Below are 19,561 nucleotides of genomic sequence, written 5' to 3' on the forward strand. Positions count from 1 at the left end.
GGAGTGTGGCGGGGGCATAGTGATGGTGTGGACGCCCACAATACGATCATATAGAGATTTTAGCAGGAGTGCACAGTTTAAAAAGCATATGATATGAGCAAAGCTCATAAAAACGAGAATATTCTGACGAGTCCCATATTTGAGAAAAAATTAACTATTTATCACTTTTTGAAGGTGGATGGCAAATCTTTTGCCATACCAGTGACTCATTTGTCAGGGACACATGATTGAGAAGATTTCGTGAGATAGCAAATAGTTAAATGCCCGCATATTTGATGGGAAAAAGAAGCAAATAACTCATCCACGACGCATGTTACCCCGTGAAGCTTTGGTTGTCGTTGCACTTTATAAGCACGCCCCTGGTGAGAAAAAGTTAGAAATCATCGGGAACTATTCGCTTCTGGAGACGTGAATGCTTTCCTCCCTAATTTCCGTTATATTTGCACCCATCACAAGCTCCCCATCGAACCCTTCCCGTCTCCAACCGTCGCCATCTCCATCCGCAATTTAACCACTCGGCCGCCGCTGAGTCAGAGTCAGTAGCGAGAAGCAGAGCGGCTCTGCTCCTCTCGGTCATGCGGCGCCCACACAACGCCGTCCAACCATCAGCAATGCCTCCTGCAGTTGGACTCCTTCCCCTCCTCCTCCTCCTCCTCCTCTTCCATCTCCCCGTCTCCCTCTGCTCCCACCACCACCATCACAGCACCCCACCCGCTTCTCCGTCCCCGTCCCCGTCCCCAGCACCCTCCTCCGCGCCGCTAGCGGTGCTCCTGGCCTGCAACGCCACCCGGTTCCAGCCGGCCTGCGTCTCCACGCTCTCCGGCGCCGCGCCCGATGCCTCCACCGCCGACCTCCTCGCCGCGACGCTCTCGGCGCTCCGCGCCCGCCTCCCGCCCGCCGTCTCCACGGCCAAGTCCGTGCTGGCGTCCTCCTCCAACGTGAACCTCTCCAACGCCGCCACCAACTGCCTCACGTTCCTCGCGCTCTCCTCCCGCCGCCTCTCGCCGTCCCCCTCGGCGCCGCCGCTGCTCTCCGCCTCCACGGCGCTGCTCCACCTCTACGACTGCTGGTCCGCGTACAAGTACGTCAACTTCTCCCGCACCATCTCCGACGCCATGGCCTACCTCGACGACACCATCACCGTGAACAGCAACTACATCTCCATGCTCGCCGCGCGGCAGCGGTACGGCGACGAGACGTCCCTCTGGCGGCCCCCGCAGACGGAGCGCGACGGGTACTGGCCCCCGCCCGCCGCGAGCTCGGGTGCCGACGTGGACGCGCTCGGCGTGCCCAAGGGCCTGCCGGCGAACGCGACGGTGTGCGGCGCCGGGTGCGACTACAGGACGGTGCGGGAGGCGGTGGCGGCCGCGCCGGACTACGGCGACGGCGCGTTCGTGGTGCACGTGAAGGAGGGGGCGTACAGGGAGACGGTGAGCGTGCCGTGGGAGAAGACCAACGTGGTCCTCGTTGGCGACGGCATGGGGAAGACGGTCATCACTGGCGATCTCAACGCTGACACGTCCGGCGTGTCCACCTTCAACACCGCCACCGTAGGTGCGTATAAACACGAGTACTTCCGCACCTTCTTTTTTTTGGCCGAGTCCCCGCTTGCTGCGTCAACGTACGTGTACACTCTACACTGATGAACGAACGCGGCGTCGTACGCCTACGCGTGTGCTTGCGTGGAATCAATGCCATCCCGTGACTGGAGCTGGAGCATTAAACGATTTCTCTGGATTAGATGTTGCGGTTGGTTACCGGGAGCCTTATTTAGGCCATAGCGCACACTGCTAGTGTTTGTTTTCCTTTTTTTATTTTTAAATTAGGCAGCTGGGACAACATTTGGTACTAAAGTGATGTGAACACAACATTTGCCTAGCCCTCCAAACAGAGAAGCAGCGCATCTAGTATCTGTGTCCACCAATTAATCTGCCTAAGATATTTGCTACAATGTGAGCAAATTTGGTGATGTTTGGTTAAGACCTTGTTAAGGAGAAATGGTAATAGGATCTCCTACCGGCGGTAATGGTTACTAGTTATAATTAGATTGGATAGTAGTACATAGTATTAATTGAAAGAGCTCAACTAAACAAAAGTATGTATTGTTATCTGTTACCATGTAATCCATTTAGGCGAGCCAAACACCACCTAAATCTCTACCAACAAATCCATTTCATGATAGCCAATCATTGCTACAGGCAAATTCAAATGGATTCACTTTCCAACAGTAGCAAGCTCAACAGTGTAGTGTGTGGCCAGCAGAGCATGTGGTCCGTGACGGGAAGAGACAATGCGCCGTAGCGTCGACTCACGAGCCTGTTCAGTCCAGTAGTCCTAGTCCTAGGCTACGCAAACTTTCCCGTGCTCCGGTCGGCCCCACAAACGAAAAGCCGTGCCGCGTGTGCATTGAGTCCACCACTCCACCGAGAAGAAACTGCTCCGGTCCAAATCCACACGCCGCCGTCTCAACTCTGTCGTGCACTCCATCGCACATTCACGTGCTAAGACCAACTCCAGCAGACTCCCTCTCCGTATCCCTAAAACGCACGGCCAACATTTTCTCTCTCCGTATCCGTCTCCGTTTCCAGCAGACTCTGTATTTGCACTCTGTATTTGCACTCCGTATGCAGTCTATGACACCTGGGCCCGCGAGCAGCCGCGCGCGCATGCAGTGAGCTGCGGAGAGGAGAGAGAAAGCGTGTAAAGGGGGAGTGAAGGTACAGGCCGTACGTTTTAGGGAGACGGATGCGGAGACTGCTGGACTGATGAATAGTGTGCTTCGCTGTCCAAAATAGGGATACGGAGCCGCATGCGGAGTGCTGCCGGAGTTGGTCTAACAAGTAGTGTGTCATGGACTTCTGGTTGCAGGCGTGCTGGCGGACGGGTTCATGGCGCGTGACCTGACGATCGCGAACACGGCGGGCCCCGACGCGCACCAGGCCGTGGCGTTCCGGTCCACGGGCGACCGCACGGTGCTGGACGGCGTGGAGCTGCTGGGGCACCAGGACACGCTGTACGCGCACGCCATGCGCCAGTTCTACACCCGGTGCCGCGTGGCGGGCACCGTCGACTTCGTCTTCGGCAACTCCGCCGCGGTGCTCCACGACACCGCCCTCGTCGTGCTGCCGCGGCAGCTGCGGCCGGAGAAGGGCGAGAACGACGCCGTCACGGCGCAGGGCCGCACCGACCCGGCCCAGCCCACGGGGATCGTGCTCAGCCGCTGCTCCGTCAACGGCAGCGAGGAGTACATGGCGCTGTACCGCGAGAGGCCCGGCGTGCACCACGTCTACCTGGGCCGCCCGTGGAAGGAGTACTCCCGCACCGTGTACGTCGGGTGCACGCTCGCGGAGATCGTGCAGCCGCAGGGGTGGATGCCGTGGAACGGGGACTTCGCGCTCCAGACGCTCTACTACGGCGAGTACGACAGCGCCGGCCCCGGCAGCGCCGCGGGCCGGAGGGTGGCGTGGAGCAGCCAGGTTCCCAAGGTCCACGTCGACGCGTACAGCGTCGCCAGCTTCATACAGGGGCACGAGTGGATACCCAGAGTGTAGTGCAGTACCGCGTAACAACTGTAGAGAATGTATTTACCAGCAATCGTGTCCCACAATTGACACGGTGTCCCTGGTGTTGAGCTTGAGCATTGCAGTTACTCCTAATAATACGGAGAGAGCAAGTCAAAGACATGGAAATAATAAACCTACCGCGATAACGATCGCAACGGACAAGAACATGGCAAGTGCCTGTGACTGTGACCTCAGTCACCGCCTCAGCCATCAAGAGAGGAGTGGCTTGGACGAAATGGCTGACTAGAAGTGGTGCTGTGGCAGAGCACGGAAAGGACAGGCAGATAGGCTCGGGCGCTCGGCGTGCATTTTCCGCAATTTAGCAGGTCCTGGCAAACAACATTATCGCCTCGCCGCTAGTGGGGGTTCATCACTGCAACACTGCCTATCTTTGCAGCTGTGTCTTTTCACTGCGCCCCCACCGCCACATGTGCGCCGCCGCCCTACGACCCAACCAAAATGAGGGCTCGGGAGTCATGGTCGTGGCTCGGCGCCCACCCACTTTTACGGACGCATGCATTCATGCGCCATGACTCAGGCTAGATCTCTCTTTTCGAACTAAGCAAGCAGTCATATAGTACCATCAGAGATCCTCACGCTAGCACTGAATGTTTATTTTTCTTTACATGATACTCCTACATAATTGATTAATTGTATCGAACACGAGACGTATGTGCAACTGGCAGCTTTTCACGGAATTTTATTATTACATTACATATTCGAAACCAGGGCAAGGCATACTTGAAGTTTTATAGCACGTTATGCAGCAAATTCCCTTCAAAAGACGTCAAAAGCAAGAACAGGAATCGATGAAGCAAGCAGGTAGATTCAGGCACTATCAGTTTACAGATGCCATTCTGATTTGGACAGGATGCATAAACCATTCTATACATGCAGAAATTTCGTTCTAAGTGTATAGTCGCAAAGAGGATTTACATTCCCTGTTTTTTTTCTTCTTGTTGTATCTCTACTTCTACAATTTTGTACGCCCTCCTTATTCTAGTAAATGTGGCAAAAAAATTAGTTGCACAATATACCAAACTATATACCTGGTTGAGGACCAGAATAATTGCACTGGAACATCGGGACATACTTGTACGCTGGTGCAACATAGGAGCATCGTGGCTAACAACTAGATAAATACGAGTGGTTAGTACCGGGGTATGCAATGCATAGATTTCAGGCATGCCACTACACATAAACCAAAACAGTCAGGCTCCACGGTTCTTTGTTGATCTGTCGACAAAAAATTCCCCCGAGGCAAGATATCATGCGTCAATTCCGGGACCAGGGTAAGCTGGGAGACTCATTATCCTCTTGTCAAGCACAGGAGCGCCCACTGTAAAATGGTACATGCTCTGAAAGTCCAAACCTTTCAAGCCAAGTGCCTCGTGAACTGCACAGAAATTCTAGAAAATTAGAAGCTATCACAACGGACGGTTAAACTACTACCAATTCTCTGACTGACTGGAAATATGGAGAATACTACTACATCGGGTATTAATAATTAACGTTTCAGACAGCCATGTTTGCCTGCATTTAGCTGTACTCTGTTGTCTGAAACGTCGAGATACAATGACCAGAGGGCATATTCAAGATGTCATCATGAATTATAATTAAGAAAAAGTGACATTGTGCTTCATGATGGCAAGAGGACCAATCAACTTGGGCATGAAAATCGAGCAATGTACTGCAAATATGTATCGAATGCCAACCCATGTTCTTCATGGGCAAAAACTAAACATTTTGCATGTAACATTGTACAAAATATTAGATGAAAGAATTGATCAACCAGGTAGTTGAGATGATGCCATGAGTTCTTAAGATGGACAGCTGAACTATTAGGAAACATAAAAAAAAGCATAGCCATATGTTCAAGCATTGAAATAAATTTGTCTTTCATCAAAATTCTCAGAAATAGGTGTAAATGACATAGTGTGTAGAAATTGACGAGTCCTAGTGGTGAGACAAGCGAGTTGGGTGCATAGGGGTATGTAAACCTTTTTTGTTTCATGACATTTGACAGTGATTGCGCGTAATAACTAGTTCATTGTCTGTTGACTTTTAATTCACACAAGGATAAGAAAAGCTAGATAGCATCACGTGAAGGGGATTAAAGGTATAAGGAGATAGACAATGGATGAAATAGAACGTTTGGATTATGGCAATTATTCTTGCTTGATTCAAAATATATACAAAAGGTTATCCTTCATAATGTAAGAAACACTGTTTAACCCCAGGAAACTTATGCTAACTACGTCAAATATGCCTACAAGGAAACTGAATCAACAACATGCAGAACACTTCCTATCTTGTTTCTAATTATTATGGGTCTCACACTCAACTACCAAACTGCAACATTAGACACTTTTAAACAAGCAGCTAGATCCGCAGGGTGGCACGACCTCCTCCCCTCCGATCTGCAGGTTACCATGGCCTCCTGCCCTCCAATCGTACAGTGGTGACGTATCCTCCCCTCGGATCCTTGAGCGGCGGCGAAGCGCCTCTCTGATCGCAGGGGCAGGACGGTCTTCCCCGATTTGCGCAGGGGCACAGCAGCCTCACCCCCCCCCCCCTACCCACCACCACCACACACACACACGATCCAAGCAGAGCAGCCTCCTCCTCTCTTATCCACAGGCTCCTATGGCGGCTAGCACTCAGCGATGGTGCAGCTCCTTGGGCAACCTCAAGCCCGACATACTGACAGGCCAGCCAAGCACAGCCCGTGGGCGGGCACAACATGGTCCAAGAGGCAGTCGTGCCGTGCCAGCCCAACCCCCATCGCGCTGTGCCTTGGTCGGGCCGGTGGCAGGCTAGGCAGCCCATTTGGCCATCTATACGAGGTATTGCTTCACAAAGTTAATCCAATCAGGATATCAAGAGCAATCTTTTGTGTTGTTAACAGTCCCCTTCATGGCACATAAAATTTTCCTCATTGTACTAATATGCTATTACGATTGTAAGGGGTGTGGTTGGTATTGTGCTTGTTACTCCTTTAATGAATGATACTGCTTGTTCGAGTAACAAAAGAAAATGCTGATCACTTCATAAACTGCAAAGCTCAACAGAAAAATTGGGACTTGTTCCTCTATGCTGTTAACAGCATGACCGTTTTTTACAGCAAAATGGCTGGAGTGTATTGGTGTTCAAGAAAATATTATGTTCTTAACCGTTTGTAGGCACTCCCTGTACCTGTATCAGCTAATATATGTTACTAGAAGACGATTGCTGATTAAAAACAATACCTCTATGATTAACCAACAAATTACAAAACTATGATTGAGCTATTAAAATGGTAACTCAACTTACCAGTATCATCAAAGTAGCATCCGATTCCTGTGGCAGATATTCCAATAGCATGGGCCTCAAGGTAAAGCACTTGACCAAGAATGCCAGTCTCCCAGAACAAACGAGGATACATCCATTCACCTTTCTCATGCAACACAGGCTCGAATCTAGCAATCATCCCAAGGCTAAAACATCCATGCGAGGCAATTTCCTGTATAAAAAGAAGAGGGTAAAATACCAAAATATTTGCATGTACTAGCACTAGCTTAAGTCCAACGATCAATTGGGATATTAAAGAGAGGAATATTAAAATTAGTTTGAAAGAGTTATTATAGCCAGATAAATAAATAGCTACTGGCACAACAAACAACACCATAAATAAATGAATAGCCTGAAACAACATTTGGCAATTCCATATACCTGAAAGCATGATATCTGCATAGCAAACTTCTGGCAATCTCCTTTCATCAGCCTGTAGAGTGGGAGACCATCAGGGCATCCTTCCGGCTGAACCCACTCAAAGTCCTGCCTCATAGCACGCTGCAACGCATCAAAGTGCTCCTCATTTCTCACCAGGAAATAAATCCCCCTGTGAAGCCCTGAGACACGATGCACAAATAGTGCAGCATGCACCTCTGCTTCCCATGGTAATACTCGGAATGGCAGAGCACTCTGCTCCCCTTGCCGTTCACCTGATCCAACCTCCCCTGATGGAAGGCAGTGCATCAGCATCTGATAAAATGTATCCCTTCCCATCACATGCACACCATCCATGTCCACCGCACTTCTCCTCTGACGTACTACCTCCTGCACTGTTAATTCCTTATACAATCCTTTGGACAAGGCTGGACTCTTCTGCCATGGCATCACAAAGAACCGTTCCCCCGGTGCAGGGCCATGCTTCTTAACTTGCTCTGCTGTGCGGTATATCACATCCCACACCACATGATCATTACTAAGTGCATTTGCCTTCCCCACCCACTCCAGCCCATCGAACACCTTCAGCTCCTCACTAATTCTACCATAGTCGACCTCCGGCTCAGACCCAACTGGGAATAGCAGAACCGCGCAATCTGGATGCTGCCGCTCCACCCACCGCGCCTTACCCTTGACCACTTTGTTAAGGAGCCCCTCCGGAACTGCAGCCGGGCTCCCTTTCTCCACCCCAACGAGCCTCCCGAGGTCCTCGTCCGACAGCCCGTCTAGTAAACGCGCGTCCCAACCCAGCGTGGCCGCGGCCAAGGCAACCGCTGCGAGCGCGTGCCCCACGTCATGGTTGCAGTACCGCAGCGCCCGCTCTCCATACTTCCACGCCTCTCGCCAGAAGACTGACGATAGAGCCAGGATCGCCATCCCCGGCGCAGACAGAATCGCGGAACAATCCCTAATTGGTGCGGTAGCACGGGCCTCGAGGAGATGGTCGCGGGGCGCGTAGTGCGCGATGGCGAGGCGGTCGACCTCTCGCGGATGCGGGAAGACCAGGTGGGCCTCGGTGGGGTGCAGGTTGCCGCTGCTGGGGTTAACGCGGAGCGACCAGGTTGAGAGGCCCGCGGACTTCCAGGCGGAGAGCGCGAGGGAGTGGAAGAGCAGCGCAGAGAGGGAGTCGAGGGTGAGCGGCTGCGGCGGCGGGGGTGGGGAGTGGAAGAGAGCAGGGTAGGGGACGGGGGCGAGCGGAGGTGGGTTGGGGAGCGGTAATGGCGGTGCGGGGGAGAAACGGAGGAAGGGGTTGGGCTGGTTGGCCCAGTCGAGGCGGCCCGGACCGCGCGCGTAACCGGCGGTGGGACTGTGCTTGGTGCGGCAGTGGTAGTCGGCGGCCGCGGAGGTGGAGGTGGAGGAAGAGGGGGAAGAGGAGGTGGACATGGCGACACAGCCCAGGGCAGCGAGAGGGAAGCTGCGGCGCGGGCGCGACAAGAGGTGGTGGCGGTGGCGGAGGAGCATTTCTTCGAGCGGGCGCGGCAAAGATGTGTCCGCCGGAGGAACGGGTGGAAGGATGCGGAAGGTTCTCCAACTTGTTCCTGGATTTTTTTTTCCTTTCTTTGATTGAAGCATTGAACTGCATGTTAGACCGTCGCCAGCGAGATAATTGCCATTATGGAAGAAGAGAGAAGCGGTTTCGACGAAATGGAGGCGTTGGCGTTGGCTTCTCTGTTTTGGAGACGCAGACGACAGACAAACTCTAAAATAGATACGAAACACTCACTTAGGCTGCACAATTCTCTGTTTTGGAGACGCAGACGACAGACAAACTCTAAAATAGATACGAAACACTCACTTAGGCTGCACAAACAGGTATCAGTGTCCTTTCACCGTTTACCGTCGCCGTGCTCAGACGCCGTCTGGCGTCGTCTTCTTCTCTCCGTCGCTTCTCCTCTGTCGCAGAATTAGAGTGCTCTCGGGGCTGGACATCTCAAGCTCCATCCTTCCATATGCCTGGTTCCTGCTCCCAGCGCCCCTCAAGCTCCATCGCACCGAGTAGCTCCCCTGCTCGCCATGGATGTGCGCCGAGCTCCTCGCGCGGGCCAAGAGCTCCCCTGCTCCCATGGCGGCTGAGCTCCCTGGCTCGGTCCTGCTCGCCCCAGCGGCCGCTCCTCTTTCCTCCTCCCATTTCTCAGCGCGTCGTGGTCTTCCCCAAGCTCCCTTCCATGGCGTCCTCCCTGCGCGCGCAAAGTCCCTGCGCTCGCCGGCGCCTGCTCCTTGGAGTCCCCTACGCCCGGCCATGGTCACCGCGAGCCGTGAAATTCCCTGCGCGCCTGCCCCCATGCCGAGCTCGGCCCCTGGCTTCTCTGCTGCGCGCACGCGGTTTCCTCGCTCCTCCCTCATCCCGTTTCTCTCCCTGTTGCGCGCGCTTGAGCGCCCTGGCGTTCGCCATGGCCACCGCGCCGTGGAACTCTGCGCGCTCGGGCCCTGCTCGCTCCCTATGCTCGCGCCCAGCCGAAGTTTCCTGCACGTGCTCGTCGGCCAGAGCTCCTAGCTCGCATCCCTCCAGCTCGTCAGCCGTGTGCCCAGTCTCCAACTCCTTCCCTGTCGCGCCGTCGTCGAGTACCTTGCGGCGCCCTGCTCCCATTTGCTCGTCTCCATGGCTGCGCAGCAGACCGTGATGCTCCAGCTCGGCCTGCGTGCCGCTGCGCTCGCCCATGGTGGCGCATCCCTCTCCCAGCCGTCGAATCCCGCCGTCCGCGCTCTGTCCAGTCCCCAGCTCGGTTTTCCTCGGTCGCGGACACCGTCGCGCTCGGGCCCTCCAGATACGCACGTACACGTATCTTGCCAGCCGTAGCCATTGACTCTCTCACTGGGGTTCACTCCTCTTGCGTGTGTGGTTTCCTTGCAGTTGGGTACGGGCCCTACTTCGGCAAGAAGGTGGATCCGGAGCCCGGGCGGTGCCGGCGTACGGACGGCAAGAAATTTCTGGATTGGGGATGCTGGCTGCGTGAACAAGATACGGCGGCGCCATGCTTTTGACGGCGTGAGCACGGAGTGAATTTAATGTTGACACTAGAGCTAAATCTCTGTCTGTTGTCCATATCAGGAAGAGTCTGTCGCCTGCGTCTCTAAAACAGAGAAGCCAACGCCAACGCCTCCATTTCGTCGAAACCGCTTCTCTCTTCTTCCATAATGGCAATTATCTCGTCGCCAGCAGCTTGCGGAGTGGACTGCGCATGCGCAAATTGAGTAAAAAAATGTAACTGTTCACACTGCAGCAGTCCTCGCATGCGCATGCGGAAAATGAGCGAACGGCCTAGACGCTGCGGAAATTCGCGCGTTCTCTCTCCATCTCTCATCCTGTGAACCATTCTATATTTGCGACACGTGTGCTACAGGGAGATGTTTTGCATTGAATCCGCATTCAAGTCCGCAAGCTGCTGGAACGATCAACATTTTTGCGCATGCAAAGTAATGGGCTCCACGGACGATATTGCGCGAACAACGCATCCGCAGCGGAGAGCTGCTGGCGACGGTCTTAGGGCCTGACTGTTCAAATTAGGGTTGTTTAAATTCACTAAAACTAATAATTAGTTGTATAAAAAATGGCGTGAAGTTATGAGATGAGTGGGGTCGCCGCTCAAGAAATAAAGGTTGCCACTTAGAGCACACAATTTCATGCCTCTATTCGTAAGATTGTTCGCTGTGTTTTATACATTATTTTGTCGTTATGTATTATAACTATGGATTGTATTGTAGTTCGAACAGCTGCAACTACACATATCTCGCCATCGATGAGTGTTTTGACTCTATGGATTACAACTACATAATAGTCGAACAACTTCTACAGTATTTTGTCTCTATGGATTACAAATACAGAGCAGCCAAATGGACTGTTGTAGCTATATTTCATAGAGACAAAATATTGTATAAGCCGCAGACAGATTAAAGCTGCAGCAAGCCGCAACGAACAAGTCGTTCATAAAGACAAAATATTGTAGAAGTTGTAATTCATAGAGACAAAATACTAATGAAATTAGCTAGCTAACAAATATCTAGCAAACTATTAGTTAATTTGCTAAAAATAGATAATAGTTAAAATATTAGCTAACATGTTGATGTATTTAGCTAATGTTAGTAGCTAACTATTAGCTCGAAACTAGTTAGGGCCTATTTGGCAACAATGTTTATCAAAATCATGGTTTTAAAATACTACATTTTATAATTATCATGAATACATTAGTTTTAGCAGCTCCAAATATACCATGGTTTTGAAAAACATTATTTTGATATAACATTTTAAACCATGGTATTAGACAAAAGTTAGTCATACCATGAAAACTTTTGGTTGAAATGGAGTTTTCAATACTCCAAAAAATCATGTTGTGAAAACATAGTTTTTAGAAATACAACCAAACACCTCGTGACATGAAATACTATGATATTATCCAAAATCATGGTATTACATAGAAACGGTAAAAAATACTTCACTCCTAAACAGGTCCTAACTTGTGTGCGCTTTGTGTTGTTAGCGCCCGGGACGCTACTACAGAAGGAGAATGTGTGGGGAGGAAGAAGAAGGCGCTAGTAAGGAAGAAAGGCTGGTATGCAGATAAGTGTTTTCTTCTTTCTTGCCTTTCCCCACGTCCACACAATATATGTATCTAATTATGACATGGGCTTATACATCAAAATTTCACCCATTCTGGGCAGTATATGTATCTGATTATTACATGAGCTTATACATCAATATTTCACCCATTCTAGGTTTACTAAGTTCACATTGGGCCTACGCTTCCTTATGGGCCTAGCAACGACATCATGGCACATTTGTGCGTCTTTAACCTCTGAGACAACTGGTTCATTAGCTTTTTCTGTTGCGGCTTCCTCTCCTTGAGTATTAACATTATTACCCCTCCATGAGCACCAACTTGTCCCCAAACGGGTGCTAGAGGAAATTGTTGGCGTAAAGCCTCCAAATCTTCCCATGTGGCCAGATACGATGGCAGAGATGACCACTGATCAACACTTGCTGGACAGCATGAATGCCACGAGAAACCACCCTCCGCTGCAGCACAACAACTGGCACATGAAAGGGGTTAGAGAGATCTGGCATCACTAGAGTTACCTGAATTGGTGGAGGCATGGATTGCTTCAGCAGGGATACATCATACATGGAAGACAGGGTGTACTGACAAAGCAGCTGATGTAAGCAGTGGTACCAAGTTTGTCCAATATGCGATAAGGTCCAAAATAACAGAAACAGAGCTTCTAGCTTACACGGGTCGTGAAAACAATCTAAACAGAAACAAAGCTAACCATGCGGGTCTCTGTCTTTGCACAGTAGAAGTGGGTACCCTAGTTACAGGGTACCGACATATGGTGTACTGCCAATAGCATTCTATGTATATCTTCATATGATATCATTTCTCTAGGTTGTTATTCCTAACATCAGGCTTCAAAAAAATAGCACCATTGCTAATGTTATAAATTTGAAAACTAAGGTGAACAATACATTCCCCAACTCTTTTGTAAGTGAAGTTTTGTCTTTCAAAGTTACACTTCATCAGAACTAAACTGGCAATATTGTGTTGATACTTAAGCGCTTTCCTTGCTACCTAAAACTTGTTAGACCCCGTAGTCAAGCATTGTTGCCAGTGAACAAATAGACTGAATCTTATTGAATGTAGCAAATACTAGAGTAGATGGGTGGGACATTCTACATGTAGGCTTCTCTTGAAACCAGCTATCAAACCGTACTAATTATCGGGGGAACGACCCCCGGTCCCTGGGACCCACCGTTCAGTGAGCGCGCTAAGGAAAGAGCCCCTAATCGTTGGGGCCTGTTAGTCAGTCAGAAGAGGCAGGTGTGCCAACCCTAGAAGGACATGCCCCGGTCGAACCCCGTGGCACCAAGCCCAGGGCCGGGCATGGCAGCGCCTAATAAGGGAGGTTGGTTATGTCAGAAGTGAAAGGGAAATAGGGTCAAACCTTTTTCCTAAATGATTTTGATGGTTGAATTGCCCAACACAAATAATTGAACTAACTAGTTTGCTCTAGATTATAAGTTTTACAGGTGCATAAGTTCATTTACAACTATTCTAAGTCGACTTTTCGGAATACCGTAGATTATTCCGGACAGGAGAAGCTTTTTGTAAAAACAGACTAAGCGCGGACCGTCCGGGCCATTGCGGTGGACCGTCCGCAACACCAGAATGACCCTCGGACAGAACCAATGCAAAAATCCAAGTCTACACTATGGACCGTCCGGAGGAAAAGCAAGCACCGTCCGAGACCACGCGCGGACCGTCCGGCCTCAGGCGCGGATCGTCCGGTAGGTGAGGAACCGAAAAACCTGAAGGTGACGGATTCGGTAAAATGAATTATAGCGTCCTCACGGACCATCCGAGGTGCACGACTGGACCGTCCGCGACTGTCTTTATCTGACATCTGACAACGCATTAAATGCAAAATAGCCGTTGATATAGCCGTTACTGTTGATCGTTGCGATTTCAGCCATTAATGTGCAGGGGCAGACCGTCCAGACCTGGGGCGTGAACCATCCACGGTTGGCAGGATTGGAGCAACGACTAGTAAGTGGTTGGTGGCTATAAATTCAACATCAACAACCTCCATTCACTTTACCCAAGCATTCCAATCCTCAACATTCAATACAAGAGCTAACAATCCATTCCAAGACACAATCAAAGCCTCCAATCTCTCCAAGTTCCACAATTGAGACAAGTGATCATTAGTGATTAGTGGCTTGAGAGAGAGAGTGATTTGTGTATTATTTGTCGCTCTTGTCGCTTGGCTTTTGCAATCGTGCTTTCTTCACTTCCCATTCTTATTCTCAAGTTACTTGTAATCAAAGCAAGAGACACCAAGTTGTGGTGGTCCTTGTAGGGGTCTAAGTGACCCGTTTGATTAAGGAGAAAGCTCACTCGGTCTAGGTGACCGTTTGAAAGAGGGAAAGGGTTGAAAGAGACCCGGTCTTTGTGACCACCTCAACGGGGAGTAGGTTTGCAAGAACCGAACCTCGGTAAAACAAATCATCGTGTCACACTCTTCATTTGCTTGTGATTTGTTTTCACCCTCTCTTTCGTACTCGCTTTTATTTCTAACGCTAACCCCGGCTTGTAGTGTTGCTTAAAGTTTATAAATTTCAGATTTGCCTATTCACCCCCCCTCTAGGCAATTTTCAATTGGTATCAGAACCCGGTACTTCATTAGAGCCTAACCGCTCGAAGTGATGTCGGGAGCTCACGCCAAGAAGGAGATGGTGACCGGCGAGAAGCCCGCCACAAGCCACGGGAAAGCTCCATCGGGGGAGTCCGGCAACAAGAAGAGGGAGGAATCACCTCCCCGCGTCAAGTCGCACCGAAGTGGCGACAAGAAGAAGAAAATGAAGAAAGTGGTCTACTACGAGACCGATTCTTCGTCGCCTTCCACCTCCGACTCCGACATGTCGTCCGTCACTTCTAAGCGCCATGAGCGCAAGAAGTTTAGTAAGATCCCCCTACGCTACCCTCGCATTTCTAAACATACTCCTTTACTTTCCGTCTCATTAGGCAAACCACCGACTTTTAATGGTGAAGATTATAGTAGGTGGAGTGAAATGATGAAGTATCACCTAACCTCACTCCACACAAGCATATGGCACATTGTTGAATTTGGAGCACAGGTACCATCCATAGGGGATAAAGATTATGATGCGGACGAAGTCGCCCAACTCCAACACTTCAATTCCCAAGCAACTACTATACTCCTCACCTCTTTAAGTCGAGAGGAGTATAATAAGGTGCAAGGGTTGAAAAGTGCCAAAGAAATTTGGGACGTTCTAAAGACTGCGCACGAAGGAGACGAGGTGACCAAGATCACCATGATGGAAACGAACGAGGGGGCGCTCGGTCGATTCATGCTCAACCAAAGAGAGGAGCCACAAGCCATGTACAACCGGCTCAAGACCTTGGTGAACCAAGTGCGCAACCTCGGGAGCACAAAATGGGATGACCATGAAATGGTCAAGGTTATTCTTAGATCACTCGTTTTTCTTAATCCTACTCAAGTACAATTAATTCGTGGTGATCCTAGATATAAACTAATGTCTCCCGAGGAAGTTATAGGAAAGTTTGTGAGCTTTGAATTGATGATCAAAGGCTCCAAACAAATTATCGAGCGAGGCGCCACCTCCACACCCGAGGTGCAACCCATCGCATTCAAAGCGACGGAGGAGAATAAAGAAGAGTCTACACCAAGTAGACTCCCCATCGACGCCTCCAAGCTCGACAACGAGGAGATGGCGCTCATCATCAAGAGCTTCCACCAAATCCTCAAGCAAAGGAGGGGGAAGGATTACAAGCCCCGCTCCAAGAAAGTTTGCTACAAGTGTAGTAAGCCCGGTCACTTTATTGCTAAATGTCCATTATCTAGTGATAGTGACAGGGGCGACGACAAGAAGGGAAAGAGAAGAGAAAAGAAGAGATACTACAAGAAGAAGGGCGGCGATGCCCATGTTTGCTGGGAGTGGGACTCCGATGAGAGCTCCACCGACTCCTCCCCCGACGAGGACGCCGCAAACATCGCCGTCAACAAGGGTCTTCGCTTCCTCAACATCGGCCACAAGTGCCTCATGGCAAAGGACGACAAAAAGCAGGTAAAATCTAGAGCCTCCACTAAATATGCAACATCTAGTGATGAGGATAACTCTAGTGATGATGAAGATAATTTGCTTGCCCTTTTTGCCAACCTAAACATGCAACAAAAGGAAAAATTGAATGAATTAATAGGTGCTATTCATGAGAAGGATGAACTCTTGGATAGCCAAGAGGATTTCCTTATTAAAGAAAACAAGAAGCATGTTAAGGTTAAAAATGCTTATGCTCAGGAAGTAGAAAAATGTGAAAAACTGACTAGTGAGCTAAGCACTTGCCATGATATTATCTCAAGCCTTAGAAATGAAAAGGCAAAATTAATTGCTAAGGTTGAGAAGTTAGATGTTTGTGATGATTCAATTGTTAGTCTTAGAAATGATAATGCTAGTTTGATTACTAAGATTGATAAGTTGAATGCATCACTCTCTAGCCTTAAAATTGAGAATGAAAAATTAATTGCTAAGGCTAAAGACTTAAATGTTTGCAATATTTCTATTTCCAATCTTAGAGATGAGAATGCTATTTTACATGCTAAGATTGATGAATTAAATGCTTGCAAACCTCTACATCTACTGTCAGTCATTTCTCTATTTGCACTAGATGTAGAGATGTTAATGTTGATGCTATCCATGATCACATTGCTACGATTAAACAACAAAATGATCATATAGCAAAATTAGATGCTAAAATTGCCGAGCATGAATTAGAGAATGAAAAATTTAAATTTGCTCGTAGTATGCTTTATAGTGGGAGACGCCCTAGCATTAAGGATGACATTGGCTTCCAAAAGGGAGACAATGTCAAGCTTAATGCCCCTAAAAGATTGTCTAACTTTGTTAAGGGTAAGGCTCCCATGGTTCAAGATAACGAGGGTTACATTTTATATCCTGCCGATTATCCCGAACACAAGATTAGGAGAATTCATTCTAAGAAGACTCATTCGGTTTCTCACCATGCTTTTATTTATAAGAATGAGGCCTCTAGCTCTAGGCGTTCTACACATGTTAAAATGCCTAAAAAGAAATCTCTTATTGCATCAAATGATCATAACATTTCATTTAAGACTGTTGATGCTTCATATGTTTTAACTAACAAATCAGGCAAAGTAGTTGCCAAATATGTTGGGGTTGGGGCCAAACACAAGGGCTCAAAGGCCTAAAATTGTTTTGTAGGTTTATGCATCTGGGGACTCAAGTTGGATCATTGATAGCGGGTGCACAAACCACATGACAGGGGAGAAAAGGATGTTCTCCTCCTATGAGAAAAACCATGATCCCCAAAGAGCTATCACATTCGGGGATGGAAATCAAGGTTTGGTCAAAGGACTTGGTAAAATTGCTATATCACCTAACCATTCTATTTCCAATGTTTTTCTTGTAGATACATTAGATTACAACTTGCTTTCAGTTTCTCAATTATGCAAAATGGGCTACAATTGTCTTTTTACGAATATAGGTGTTACTGTCTTTAGAAGAAGTGATGATTCAGTAGCATTTAAGGGAGTGTTAGAGGGTCAGCTATACTTCGTTGATTTTAATAGAGCTAAACTCGACACTTGCTTAATTGCTAAGACTAACATTGGTTGGCTCTGGCATCGCCGAACATTGGGATGAAGAATCTTCATAAGCACATTTTGGGACTAACAAATGTTCATTTTGAGAAAGACAGGATTTGTAGCGCATGTCAAGCAGGGAACCAAGTTGGTGTTCATCCTCCACACAAGAACATCATGACGACCGACAGGCCGCTTGAACTACTCCACATGGATCTATTCGGCCCGATCGCTTACATAAGCATCGGCGGGAGTAAGTATTGTCTTGTAATTGTGGATGATTATTCTTGCTTCACTTGGGTGTTCTTTTGCAGGCAAAATCACAAACCCAAGAGACATTAAAGGGATTCTTGAGACGAGCTCAAAATGAGTTCGGCTTAAGGATCAAAAAGATTAGAAGCGACAATGGGACGGAGTTCAAGAACTCTCAAATTGAAGGCTTTCTTGAGGACGAGGGCATCAAGCATGAGTTCTCTTCTCCCTACACACCTCAACAAAATGGTGTAGTGGAGAGGAAGAATATAACTCTACTTGACATGGCGAGGACCATGCTTGATGAGTACAAAACTTTGGATCGGTTTTGGGTGGAAGCAATCAACACCGCTTGCTGCGCCATCAACCGACTCTAACTTCACCGAATCCTCAAGAAGACATCCTATGAACTCCTCACCGGTAAAAAGCCCAATGTTTCATATTTTAGAGTCTTTGGTAGCAAATGTTTTATTCTTGTCAAAAGAGGTAGAAAATCTAAATTTGCTCCTAAGGCTGTAGAAGGCTTTTTACTTGGTTATGATTCAAACACAAGGGCATATAGGGTCTTTAACAAGTCCACTAGACTAGTTGAAGTTTCTTGTGACATTGTGTTTGATGAGACTAACGGCTCTCAAGTAGAGCAAGTTGATCTTGATGAGCTAGATGATGATGAGGCTCCATGCGTTGCGCTAAGGAACATGTCCATTGGGGATGTGTGTCCTAAGGAATCCGAAGAGCCTCCACAAACACAAGATTAACCATCATCTTCAAATCAAGCATCTCCACCAACTCAAGATAAGGATCAAGCTCAAGATGATGAAAATGAAGATCAAGAAGAGCCACCTCAAGAGGAAGACAATGATCAAGGGGAGATGCCAATGATCAAGACAAGGAAGATGATGAGGGTCCAAGACCGCCTCACCCAAGAGTCCACCGAGCGATACAAAGAGATCACCCCGTGAACTCCATCCTCGGCGATATTCATAAGGGGGTAACCACTCAATCTCGTGTCACTCATTTTTGTGAACATTACTCCTTTGTGTCTTCTATTGAGCCATACAGGGTGGAAGACACATTAAGGGATTCGGATTGGGTGTTGGCAATGCAAGAGGAACTCAACAACTTCACGAGGAATGAGGTATGGCATCTTGTTCCACATCCTAATCAAAATATTGTAGGAACCAAGTGGGTCTTCCGCAACAAGCAAGATGAGCATGGTGTGGTGACAAGGAACAAAGCCCGACTTGTGGCCAAGGGATATTCACAAGTCGAAGGTTTGGATTTCGGTGAAACCTATGCACCCGTAGCTAGGCTTGAGTCAATTCGCATATTACTTGCCTATGCTACTTACCATAGCTTCAAGCTTTATCAAATGGACGTGAAGAGTGCCTTCCTCAATGGACCAATCAAGGAAGAGGTCTATGTTGAGCAACCTCCCGGCTTTGAAGATAGTGAGTACCCTAATCATGTTTACAAACTCTCTAAGGCGCTTATTGGCTCAAGCAAGCCCCAAGAGCATGGTATGAATGCATAAGAGATTTTCTTATCGCTAATGGCTTCAAAGTCGGCAAAGCCGATCCTACTCTCTTTACTAAAACAATTGCAAATGATTTGTTTGTATGCCAAATTTATGTTGATGATATCATATTTGGGTCTACTAACAAATCTACTTGTGAAGAGTTTAGTAGGATTATGATTCAAAAATTCTAGATGTCTATGATGGGGGAGTTGAAATATTTCTTAGGATTTCAAGTGAAGCAACTCCAAGAGGGCACCTTCATCAGTCAAACGAAGTATATTCAAGACATACTCACTAAGTTTGGAATAAA

General features: G+C 48.5%; 2 protein-coding genes across 2 annotated transcripts; one reads left to right on the forward strand and one right to left on the reverse strand.

Annotated features, from left to right (window-relative positions):
• Positions 1 to 440: 440 nt before the first annotated feature.
• LOC103650921 (probable pectinesterase/pectinesterase inhibitor 51) lies at positions 441 to 3,609 on the forward strand. The gene is made up of 2 exons (NM_001346721.1): positions 441 to 1,554; positions 2,869 to 3,609. The coding sequence occupies exons 1-2, from the start codon at positions 576 to 578 to the stop codon at positions 3,549 to 3,551; spliced, it is 1,662 nt and encodes a 553-aa protein (NP_001333650.1). The 5' UTR covers positions 441 to 575; the 3' UTR covers positions 3,552 to 3,609.
• A 762-nt stretch (positions 3,610 to 4,371) lies between these two features.
• LOC103650922 (uncharacterized) lies at positions 4,372 to 8,930 on the reverse strand. The gene is made up of 3 exons (XM_008676517.4): positions 7,275 to 8,930; positions 6,876 to 7,065; positions 4,372 to 4,959 (listed from the first exon to the last, which is right to left on the reverse strand). The coding sequence occupies exons 1-3, from the start codon at positions 8,901 to 8,903 to the stop codon at positions 4,832 to 4,834; spliced, it is 1,947 nt and encodes a 648-aa protein (XP_008674739.1). The 5' UTR covers positions 8,904 to 8,930; the 3' UTR covers positions 4,372 to 4,831.
• Positions 8,931 to 19,561: the final 10,631 nt, after the last annotated feature.

Source organism: Zea mays, chromosome 3 (assembly GCF_902167145.1).
Source record: "Zea mays cultivar B73 chromosome 3, Zm-B73-REFERENCE-NAM-5.0, whole genome shotgun sequence".
Classification (NCBI taxonomy): Eukaryota; Viridiplantae; Streptophyta; class Magnoliopsida; order Poales; family Poaceae; genus Zea; species Zea mays.